The sequence below is a fragment of the Sylvia atricapilla genome, chromosome 3, assembly GCF_009819655.1.
Source record: "Sylvia atricapilla isolate bSylAtr1 chromosome 3, bSylAtr1.pri, whole genome shotgun sequence".
In the NCBI taxonomy this organism is placed as follows: domain Eukaryota; kingdom Metazoa; phylum Chordata; class Aves; order Passeriformes; family Sylviidae; genus Sylvia; species Sylvia atricapilla.
Genome location: NC_089142.1, coordinates 77800546 through 77813072, shown reverse-complemented (window position 1 = coordinate 77813072; position 12527 = coordinate 77800546). Strand labels below are relative to the sequence as shown.

Sequence of the window (12527 nt, the reverse complement as noted above, 5' to 3'; positions counted from 1 at the left end):
CAGAATTTCTATGATTTCAGGTTGTGGCTATCTAGATAAGACTAGACATAATTTTCTTTCCTTTTTCCAGGTATCTTAGTAACGCGAGAGAATTGCAGTTTGTACGACTGCTCCAAAACCAAATGTGCTTCACTAAAACAGTTACATGAATACTCGACATTTTGTTTTGTGCTGGTTTTTTGTGTTTTTTTTTTTTTTTTCTTTGATATTTCTGTTTGTGTAACAGAATACCATCCAGTTTCTGCCCTAGGTAGGAAGCTGTAAATGTTTGCACGCTTGCAATTAGTGACAAGGTCTTCAAAACTTTTCCTCTGAAATTCTCTTTTTTATTTAAAGTATTTATTGTTTCAGAAATGACCATCTAATTCCTAAGTTCTATATTATTTTTGCCAAATATAGATGTTTGTTTTGAATATTTCTGGTATGCTTACTTATGCTTTATATTACAGCTTGAGTGAGGCATTTTTTTCTGCTATTTACAGATACTTTAACCTTTTTTTTTTAATTGCTTTTGCATATATACATTATTGCACAATTTACTATCAGCAAAATGCAAATATCTGCTATATGGTAGGTAAACTCAAGTCTACCAGCAATAGAAAAGTACAGGATATTTCTGATAGATTATTCTTCGTGAGCAGGGTATTCTAGTTGGAATACAGGATCGATCAAATGGCTGATAGTTAGGAAAGTTTGTGACTATATGCAAACTAACAATTATATACTGCATAGAAAAATTACTAATTTAAAGTGTTTAGCTTGACTATCCCCTTCCTTTCTAGGCTTTTCTGAGGAAGAACTGCATCTCTCAAAGAATATATCTGTTATATATTACAAAACACAAGTGTTTGATGTATTTACTCTCTATAACAATTTATTGTAATGCCTGATGGGGCTAGGGAGGAAAGAGTGCACCAAAACAGGTTTCTGGTGCAAGAACAGTCAGATCTCTATTAAAGGCTACTAGCAAGTTCCTCCTTTGCTGCTAAGTTGACACAACCTTTGTTTAAAAAAAATAAAAATTGCTTATGCTTTTAAAGGGAATAAAAACTTTAATAGACCTAAACTTTCCAAACTTGTTAGGAAATTCTCTAGTTGTGATCTGTCTTGGAGAAAATAATACATTATTCTCGGATTCAAGTCAAGTGCTGACAGTGAAATCAGCCATGTGTGAGACGCCACAGAGAAAGCCATCCTCTACTAGCAGTCCTCTCGGCCTAGAAACTTTAAGCTTTTAAGTATTTGGTGAGGAATTGTTGATGCCAAGCAGTTTCTTTAGCTGTTCAGAGGGAAGAAGGAAAAAGGAGATGGCAGAGGAGAATCCTTGTTCCTTATGCATACTCAGTACTATTGAGAGCTGGAGCATATTAACTGAAGAATCCATCAAAATGCTAGAACATTGCTGTAGGGTGAATAGTGCTGAATCCAGTATCAGAAGACGTCCTGTTTTTACAGATCACAGAGATTTCTCCACTGAGTCTATGCTGGGAGGGAAAAATAAGCAAAGTATTAGTTTGGATTAGTCTGCTGTTTAACAAGAGATTACTCTAATTTGAGAGAATATGCATAGAAAATTTCTGTTTTCATTTCAGTTAAAGGAAATCAGTGTTTTTCCTTCTGTGTAAAGCTGCTAGAAACTGGGACCATTTTCCTTTTGTGGATTCAGGAATAACCTGGGTCACTGAACAATGGGTTTTCTATCAGTGTAGTTACTGCATAATATCAAGAAGTTTCTACTAAAGCATTGAGCAAAGTAGGTAAAACACTGATTTCAATGCAAACAGATTTGGAATCTTGCATCCTGAAGTCTTCTACTTGAATGTTTCAGTTAATTTTGTTTAAAGTTGCGTTACCTTGTTAGTAGTTTTTCTCTGTGAAGCATCCTCAAATCTTTGCAGTTCCTGTGTTCCAGACACCCTGTAGCCTTTCATTTGTAATACGAAGTAGGTAGTCAGTGCTATACAACATGGCAAAGTTAGTTTTCTTAAATTTTAAACCAGTTGTTAGTTCCTAGGGAGCAGTGTGATACACATTCATCTAGTTGGTTTAAATAAACACACCAATTGAGGTCAATCCTAAGAAGCAATCATTTGTTTGGAAAAATGACTGAAGAGGGTGAATTTGCCAAATGAGCAAAAACACAAGTCTTCAAGGCTATGAGATTTTAATGAAACTAAAACTTGTATTTTAATGAGGTGTAAAAAAGAGGCAATATTCTTGTGCTTTTAAGCATTTAACTTCTGCAGAGTTGTCACAGAACATTTTTATCCTCCTGAGAATATGAATAATGTAACATCTCCAGTAAGTAGTAGTCTTCAGTTTGGTGTCCTTGCGCAGTGTAAGAAATGGTCTGTTTAAGCTTCCAGGAATTACAAATAACAATTTATAATCGTGATCACTGCAATAAATTTTCCTCAAATATTTAATGTCATAATCCCACTTTGAAAATTTGATAAATGAGTAGGAGGTTTCTTCTTGATGTTGAAATGCATCCTTGCTTAATGGCTTTTGCTGTGTATTTTGAGGCCTTAGTTCTTAACTGTTCAGAGATTAATTCATTGTTTAACAGAAATGTCCAATCTGTGACCTTTTAAAAGGATAGCTTGTTATTTCCTTTTAGTCATTTTAGTTTCCAAGCAGTGAAGTTCTGTCTGAACTGTCAGTATGCTGTTTTGAATAATGATTGAATGTAATATGACCCAATGACCTGGTTTTGTATCTATTTTTCTAGTGATAAAATTGGCAATCAATAAAGTAATCCCTATTTCATCATAATCTCTGTCATGAAATTTTGACTAGACCAGAAATAACTTTCTCCCATTAAGCAAAACTTTACAGCATTGTTACATGAAAACTTTTAATAGTTTTATCATTTCTGGCATTGCTTCACTGGTAGGTTAAGTTTGTGTGTTGGATTTTGGAAGTCTTCATATGTCTCATTTTGTCCTGGTGGTCTTGGTTACAGGAGTTCTTGGGTTGACAAAGAGCTGTGAAGTAAGTGTGTAGTTAGAAATCTAAATATGAGGTTTAATGCTTTTTTGAAGCAAGATTATCAAAGAAGTATAACTCAAGATCCAATTACATATCCACAAGGTATAAAATAGTTATTGTACTAGAAAAGCTTGAAATACCTAATACCAAATGCAGAGGAAAAAAAAATTGAATTATTGTCCATATTTAATTATCTGTCACCTGTTATCTCGTATGTATACAGTTTCTGAATTTTATATATATATATATATATCTGTGTATTCTGATTGTATATGTGTTCTTCAGGGAGAATAGTGGTTTTGTTAGTAATTTTCTGTGTTTAATATTATTGTGTACACTATTGTGGAACAAGTAACTGTTGTAATACACTCCAAATTAACTTATATTTTAGTTCTTTCTTCTTCTTGCAGCATTTTTCAGACTTTATTGTTAGAAAATGTAACTTGGCAGAAGGCAACATGAAAAATAATAAAGCAAATTTATGCTTTGAAACGTCAAGAATTTAGTAGGTTTTCTGTTAAACAAGTATCTTGATATCACTTTAAAGCATTTAGAATTAATTGTCTTTAATTTAGTCTTAAATTGTGTGAAAGTTTGAATTAATTTATCAGAATCTCTGAAAGTTTTACAAAAGTCTGTACCTATTACAAGGTCCACAAGAACTAAATGTTCCATAAGCTTAAAAAAATGCTCACCTTTTGTTTTATGAATACAGTGGAAGCTGTCTGTGAGACCAGCTTCTGTGGTAGGAATTAAAAGGAGCTTTTTGATGATAAATTTTCCTATTCATTCATAATTTTTGAAGTAAGCTTATGAGCAAAATAAGAACTATGTAATTCCACAACCAGAATTATACACATCGTTGCTGTTATTTTTACGAAGCTTTCCTCTACTTCATTTTTGTGTAAATAACATAGGGATGCTCAGTTCAGTTTGAGCTGTACACCTGCTAAGTTCTTAGAAACCGTAGTACAGATGAGATAGCATCTCTTATCCCAACAGATGTATTTTAACCTCTTGTCCCTTTTGTCTCCGGACACCTTTTTTCCAAGCAGCTGAACAATTACAACTGTGTCATGGTGCCATGACCCACCAGGCAGTCCCACAGCTGGTGTCCATACTTTGGTACTTTAACAGGTATATAGCTTGTGTCAGTAGATAAGGGAACAACTAGAATACAAGAGCAGCAGAGTGGTGACACCAACTTGCTGCTTATAAGTCATCCAGAGGTAATGTACAGAAATGGAAGAAGTGCAAGAAAAATGGAAGTGGTTGTCTAGGCAGAGCATGGAGAGGTCAGGGTGATTAGTGGGATTTTCAGAAGAAGTCTTCAGGCTTGGGAGAAATTGAAGAAAAGGAACCCTAGAATTACAAGAATTTCATGGAAATTTCATGTCTGGTGTTTCTGTGTTGGACTGAAAGGCACTTTACCATTCATCCAATTAGGCTAAATCTATATCAAATATGGTAAAAACAGCTTAGAGGTGCTAGAGAAGGGCAGAAGCAGGACAAGATAATGCCACAGTCACCATGTCAGCTGGGATTAGGTGATGGATAAACATAGTGGTTTATGGCTGGTGTGAGCATTCATGTAGAGGGGACTTCATGGGTGGACCATCACCACTGGAGTCCCAGAGATATTAACTGGAATTGGTTCTGGCAGCCTGACAGGATTTCTAGACTGAGCAGCAGAAGTCTAGAAAAAACTTAGCTAATCTTCCTGTCTATAAAATCATTCGTAAAGAGGAATATCAAGGGTACCAGTATAAATCAAAGGGTATGAGGAAATAAAAGAAGGGTGGAAATAGCAGTAGTGGTAAATACATAGCAAATGGTCAGGTACTAACATAGTAAGTATTAGCATTTTTAGATAGGGTGTGGTTGGTGGAAAACAGCTGGATGCCTGGTTAGCAGTAGGACAAGACAGGAAAATAAAATAAACAAGCTATGCTGATTAACACTGTCTGTGAAGCAAGCTGTTGCACAGATGAAGGAAATCTAGTGGAACAATTGTGACTGGAATGCTGAAACTGGTAAATGCTCTTGCTGGAAAAGATAGGTAAAGGAAAAATGGTGTAGTCACACTGTGTGTTACCAATATGAAAACTTGGGAAGAAGTGAGATGAAATTGCATGGATAAAATGGAGATGTTTTATTTGGGCAAGTAATGTTAAATTTGGAGTAGTTGTATCTTCGGTGTTTCTGAGGTGGGAGATCCAGATTGAGTTAAGTAGTTGCTGCACAAGCAAGGTGTTAGGCTGTTTCCAATACGTTTTTGACAAGTATTAAATGCCCTGCTCTTTTCAAAGGATAGGAATTTGGGGCTTTTTGTTTGTTTGTGGGGAGATTTTTCCCTAAATAAGCTTGGATCAAGACATCCAGGTGACATGGATGGAAAAAAATGTTTGCATATAGTTAGTATTATATAGTAAGAAGCATTTTTTAAAGCAAGTAAACTATTTCATCTAGAATAAAGAGGTTTAGAAAGAAGCATGTGAAGGTTTGCCATTTATTTACCTTAGATGCAAAAACTTATGTGAAGATTATACTTAAACAAAAGGAACAAATTTTTGGAGGAGGGATTTCAGACCAGTTGGATGAATGACAAATTTAAAAACTGTACTGTAAGTAGGTTGAGAAATCAAGCAGCATAATGTTGTGGAAAAATGACAACTCAGAAACCATAAGGGTGTAATAGTATTTCCAGAGATTAAGCACAGAGATATGGTCTGGCTAAAAAGAAAAGAAATTCTATTTCAGCCAGCAGTTGAAGATAAGGATGGCAAAGCATATGGAGTGTGTGAAGAGACTGAAATTTGGTCAGGCTCAAAGATCAAAGCTGATATTTTATTATTACGACCTTAGTGATGTTACACATATGTCAAACATGGAAGCAAAGCAAGAATATACAGTGGGAATGAACATAGGAAAATGATGTCCAAGGTGGGAAAAGTACATTAAAAGCTTCATATACTCAAGTCGTGGATAACTACCAGCTGAGAGTGATTGGAAAAGTGATTAGACTGATGCTGATAAGTAAAGTAGTTAAAGCTCTACTGTGATCATTTCAAATTAGCATGATGTGCTTATCCCAGACAGGCTGCGTATTGTACTACTGCTTAATCTTAGAGCAGAGATTGGAGTGTGAGGTGGGAAGAATGCATTGTGGTTTCTAAGGCTGTCTTTTCTTGCATTCATGTGGCAATAGCATAGCCTTTGCTCATGACATAAAATTCCATCAAAGCTATCTGGTTTTGTTTTTTCAGACTGGATTAATGTGTCTCTGTATTGTGTTTTTGGACTTCTGTGACAGTTTAAGCCTTGGGAAAAGGGTGTGTTATGTGGTGGGAGAGTAGCCTGTTAATGTTTTTAAATGTTGCCTGTGGAAGCACTCATATCATTTAGAATTGTGAATTTTTATTAGTGTCTGCTCTAATTCTACTTAACAACTTGCAAGGCAGAAATCTGAGTCTCAGGTTAGACTAAGTCACAATATCTTCCATATGACTGTGTTGCAAGTATTCTGTATTTACATACTTTTTATTATGGCGTATTAATGTTGAGGGTTATTAATGAAAAAGACTGCTCACTTGATAGTGCTCACTTGTTGAATTTACTGATTTATTGTTATGTGATCTAATATCTGTTAGATATTAGCTGTGCAGTAATGTTAGGATTCTTATTTTCTTGCCGTTATACAACCCGAATTTTATTTTTTCAAGCATTATTCAGAAACACAGAATTCAAAGTTCGAGTAACTTATTTTCTGTACTTCAAAAGTTGGCAGAACTGTCAGAGCTTATTTTTTCAATATATTAAAGAGTGCATTAACCACAGATTTTTAGGACTTCTGAATTCATTGCCATTTACTCTTCTTAAGGAATGTGTAGTATTTTTAAGTTTTACCTACATTTTCAGTTTTTGTTAGAACTCTGAACAGAGAACAGTGTTGGTTTGGGGGGAGAATTCTACTTGTTAAGAATCATATTCTACTCTAATGTATCACTTACATTAGGCTTTTCTCTTGTGAAGTGTAGAAAAGATATGACCACTTTTTAAAATAAAATACATTCTTCTGAAAAAAATGTTTTTCTTTGTATTTCAGTTTTTCTCTTGGAACAATAGAAATTTTAAAAGGTGGAGGAAAAAAGTTTAAAAAAGAAAAGAAAACTATTTTGATTAACTAAAACATTTCTTGCCTTCCATTTCCTGTTCTCAAAAAATTATTTTGCAAGGCATGTTTAGGTCTTTCCTGCTTTTCTGAGGCTTAGAGCAATTATTGTTTTTAAATTTTTCAACTGTATTTTACTGAATTGTCTCATAAAATGAGTACTCAAGGAATTGGAAAATTTTTTGGTTTAATTTTTGTTACAACAGAGTATAGAATAATGTGCTTCTGCATTGCATTAGAACATTTCAGCAGAACTAAAATAGAGAAATATAATGTGTTATATAGTTTGTATTCACATAACTTCTAAAATTAAATAATATTACTTAAAAGTTTTATTTTAATTGGACTCTTTTGGATTGCCTGAAACAATGTAAAGGGATGCAATTTTATTAGTGTGTTGTTTTCCTTACTACAAATATATCTCAGCCATTTGCTTGGCATAGGTTTCTGGATAATGGGTAGGAACAGGCCTCTGGACATAATTCTATGAAAAAGAATAAGATGAAATATGTGAAATATTAGTATTTGAAGTTAGGAGGTTAAGCATCAATTCAGAGCCTAAATTATTGCTGCATGTTGTGATTTCTTTTCTTATTAAAAGAATGAAGGCACTCTAGTAAATCCCATTAACATCAGTAGCAGTTACAAATACTTAGCAGTTTGAATTACAGAATTGATTTTATGCCGCTGTCAGTTGCATTATTGATATCAAGTTGGGGGTAGAAAGAGAAAGAAGCGATCCTATCAATTTTTTCCTTTTGCTTGGGAATCTGCATTCATTTTCGGAAAGCTGAGAAAATTTTGACTTCTGTAGCACTGTGTGTAAATCTTTGAGTTATTAATGAGACTTTGAAAGGTTAATCATGTGAACACAAGTAATTTAATATTCCCTTATTTACACACTGGCCTTCAATTTGCCACTTAATGGTGACTGGCATTTGAAGAGAGCGTCTCCCCTGTCTTAAAATTTCTAAACACTTTCCTGGCTGCAGCCTACTTTAGTATTGGGGGTTTGGGTTGTTGTTTTTTTTTTTTTTTTTTTTTTTTGCTGTTGAATTTTGATTTAAATAACTTTGTAATGGATTTTCAGACAAAAAATTAGTGGTACAGTTTTTCTCTGTGGAAGTTACCATTCTCTTTCAAAGGGCTTCAGAAGAAAATATTTCAACAATCCAAAGCTCCACCAAAAGAAAAAATTAGCCTGAATTGAATTGTATGCCAAGTCAATAATTTATTCTGTATTAGAACTGTTTCCAAAACCATGGTCCACTATAATATATTTGTCTTTCTCTTTTTAATAAGAAATGTCATGCCTAAAACACATCAATTCTGTTTTAGAGGGAAACTAGCTTAAAGACTGAAATGGATTAGGCAGAGGCACTTCAATAGTTGATGCAGTTTGACTCTGCAAGTGTTTGCTTGGGATTGTAAATTTGGTTCTTATTGCTGCTATTGATTGTAGTTGATTGTAATTTCTCCATTATGTCAAAAATGCCTAAAATTCTTAATGCTTTGAATTTATGGGGGGTTTAGGTTGATTAAGTCTAAGTAAATACTAAATCAGGCTATACTTTGTATTTACAGGCACTTGCAGACCAGTTTGAAAATACAAATGCATCAGTATCTGAACGCATGAAGATTTTCTATTGTTGTCAGGTGCCTCCACATTGGGCCATACAGGTATGAAACAATCCCATTCCAATCTTTACTTAAAAGTCTGTGGTGGTTATTTTTGATGCTGCATCACTCCAAAGTGAAGTGAGTGTGATGCAACTTCGAGTTGAAACACTGTAGGAATAAAGACGTAAGCTAACATATACCAGGTGTTTCTGGAGAGAAGTCAAGTTCTACAGGGCGTTGCTTTCAGATGTCTTGTTCTGACATGCACAGGAGTAATTGCTTGTTAGTGCAATTCTTCTTTGCTTAACTTTTTCCTCCAGTATAAAGTAGCTTAAAACTTGCAACTTTAAGCATATCTCCTAGTAAATAAACTTGCCACTGTCTTTTAATACCTTTTATTACTGGTTTACTTGTGCTACTGTTACTTGAATCTTTCTTGTCTTTTAAAGTTCACTTTGGGAAGTTGATCATGGTGAAATCAGCCAGTTTGGGAGTCAGTAGTACACTGAGGAACTTGAGCTGAGAAAGTTTTTCTTTTGAGATAGTCCCTTCTTTTACTAGTACTGACTGGATTTTTTTACGCCCATAACTACACAGTTCATCTTGATTTTCTAGAACAGAAATCTACACTCTAAAGTCTTATCTGATGATGCTGTATTTAGCAAACTCAAGAAAATTGTTAACATTGCATACCTCCAAAGGTATTCATGTTGGTTTACTTTTAATGGTGTTTTATTCCTTTTTGATTTCTAATCTCAATGCATGTTGTTTTAACCAATCATGTCTTCTCCGAGCATTCTCACATTTTTCTACATAACTTTTCAACAGGCACTTGCAATATAACCATCAAATATGGTTTTCATTTCCAGTTGTCAGTGGCATTTTCAATCCAAGCCAGTTTTCTAAGCCAAAGATAGAAATGCTAAAATAGAGGTTTATAATGAAAGATGACTCAGTCTTCTAGTCATAGTGATGAAGACACATGGCATATATAAATTTTACCAAATATAACTGAGCAAATTTAATTAAACGTTAATGAGATTTAGTTGTAGACAGTGGCAAATGCTTTTTTCCTAAGTGATTCATATCAAGCTAACAAAGAGGTTTTCAGAGTTTGTTATACCTTTATATCAAAGACTTGTAGCCAGATGTTAATTTTTTTTTTACTACTAGTCTGGTCCTTTCTAGTAACTCCTTGGATTTGCAACAGATACTGAACCCAAACCAATAAAGACAGGTTCATGACATATGTGGAGAATTTCAGGGAGTCCATTCAGGATCACAAAATCCACTGCAGAGGTTAACCATGTGGTATCACAGCATAAGTAGCTGTCCATACACAGATTGCTCCCCTTTATTTTTGCAAACCTGTTTGTCTGTCTGTCACACATAGTATATAAGTTACCCCTTTTTTAAAGGTTGAAACCTATTTGCCATTTTAATTTTCTCTTAAGAAATACAGAACAAAGATGACTTTTCAAAGTCATGAAAACATGCCATGTTTGTTTTTGAATTGAAGACATGACTCATTTATTTTCATTAGTACACTGAAATAATAGCTGAATTTGAAGTAACAAAGAGGTTGACTGAGCTGTGAGGGAACCTCAACAAGGGAGTTGAACCTAAACTCAAATCCAATACTGATTTGGATAAAAACCAGCACCCTTTGGCAGTGGCTGTTTAGGACAGTGATTTCTCACAGCTACTGAACAGAATTGTATCAGAGCCTTTCTCTCCATCCTTGTTTCTCCACAGGTGCAGATTACTGTTACAGAGCATTACTAAAACAAGCTTTAATTCCCTTTTTTGAGCTGTGTTTCCCACTCAACATTCCCAACATCCTGCTGCAGCTGTTCTCCAGCCACATGGGCCTCATTTAAGGGCTGGAAGTTCATCTTTGTCAATTCATTCTTGCCATGTCCATTTCTATTTTTGGATTATATTGTTCAATTGTTCAAAGCACAACAATTTTTATTCAGTTGGGGGGGGGGGTGTTGAGGTATATACACTGTATGAGGTTCCATCCTGAAGTTTCAGGAGAATCATTCTGTATTATCTGCCTGCATCTTGTTGATGTCAGAAATGCCTCTAACGTCTTTTAAAATTATAGACATTATTTGCTACTTTCAGTTACCTGGAATTTCTTACCCTTCCAGCGCCAGCTTGCAAACTTACTCTTTGAGCTGGGATGCACCAGCTCTGCCTTACAAATATTTGAGGAGCTGGAAATGTGGGAAGATGCAGTAATCTGCTATGAAAGAGCAGGACAACATGGAAAGGTAAGAAAAATATTTCATATAGCTGAGATCCCATCTTGAAATAGCATCTGGATGGGGAAGGACTGTCTTGCTTAAGCTGGCAGATCTCTAATGACACTCACTTCTACAGAGTTGTCATCACAGGAAAATCTGCTTAGAAAAAATGGACACATGGCATAAGAGCCTGTCATAACCTGTGAATGCTAAAATAATTGACTTGGAGTAATAGCCACATGAAACAGAAGCTGGTAAATAGGAAGCAACTTGAGATGCAAGAAGATTGTGGTAGTAATCCTTGAAAATATTCAAGGATAATTAAATTAACTACTATGGATAGACAGCCATGTGGACATTTCAAGAAAACTGTACTAGTCTATTCATGATGGTCTTGAAACTTTGGAGGGGATACTAATTTTCTTACCCACTTGATTTCAAACTATTAGCTGTAGTTTTAGAAAACACTTTAAATAGAGTAACATCAGTGTTTGATGTATATAATTACTTGATGCTAACATATTCAAATTACAGAATCAAACACTTGCGACAAGAACTGGTGTAAGATTAAAAGGCTTTACTTGTTAAGTCTGTGTTGATGTTTTCCTGAACTAATCCATCATTTCTTTAGCACTGCTACCACTGTGTGTGATCAGCTCCAAAGGCAGTTAAAAGCCAGCACCTAACTGCGTATCAGTGACATAACTGTTTGAAATTGCTGGTAACAGGCTATATTAGCCTTCCTGTTGTTGATTATTTTGCTTTTACTATTAGAGCACTGAGAGGAAGATTTTAGAAACTTGTACTTGGGAGCAATGCCTGCTTGTATGTGACTTCAGCTGTGTTCTCTTTCTGGTGTTAACTCACACAGGCTGTAGCAGGAACTTATGCTATTAAGTAGTGCTTTCAAAATTTGTATAGATACTCAGAAATATTGAATTTCAGACAAAAATAGGGGGTGTTCTTTTCTTCCCTTTCTTTCCCTCTGTTTGGTATGTGGTAGCATTAAATATGTGAATGTACATGGGCCTTTACGACACCACAAGCGCAAAGACTATACTCTGATGTAATTTAAGCTAAATGAATAGAGATATATAATTTCGATTGATAGAGAAAAAGCAGAATCCCTTATACTTACAGACTTTTTCCTAATTGTCATGCACCAAAGTCTAGATTTTGTTCATTATAAACTGACAGCTATGTCTTGCTGGCAAATTCTGTGCCACATTATGCATGCCTTCGGGATAGCATGCTAGTATCACAATCTTCTCAGCACAGTGGAGAAATAGAGGTCAGTATTTTCCATTTCCTGGAAATGCATTCTGTCCTAGTTACATTCACAAACTGCCCTTAGGGAGTTATGAAAATGGCTCTCGGAGAATAGGACAGGATATCTGACACAGGAAACTGCTTAGAAATGCTTTCAGAATGAGGGATTGTGCTGTGCTTTGAAAAATAGAAAATGCTGTGTAAGTATGAAATAACAGTATTAG

General features: G+C 34.9%; 1 protein-coding gene across 1 annotated transcript in view; it reads left to right on the top strand.

The window, feature by feature from the left end:
• Window positions 1-12527, top strand: part of TTC27 (tetratricopeptide repeat domain 27) — a 114867-nt gene that overhangs the window by 72565 nt on the left and 29775 nt on the right. The window contains 2 exon segments of the mRNA XM_066315905.1: window positions 8747-8842; window positions 10939-11061. Coding sequence (XP_066172002.1) covers window positions 8747-8842; window positions 10939-11061 — 219 coding nt within the window.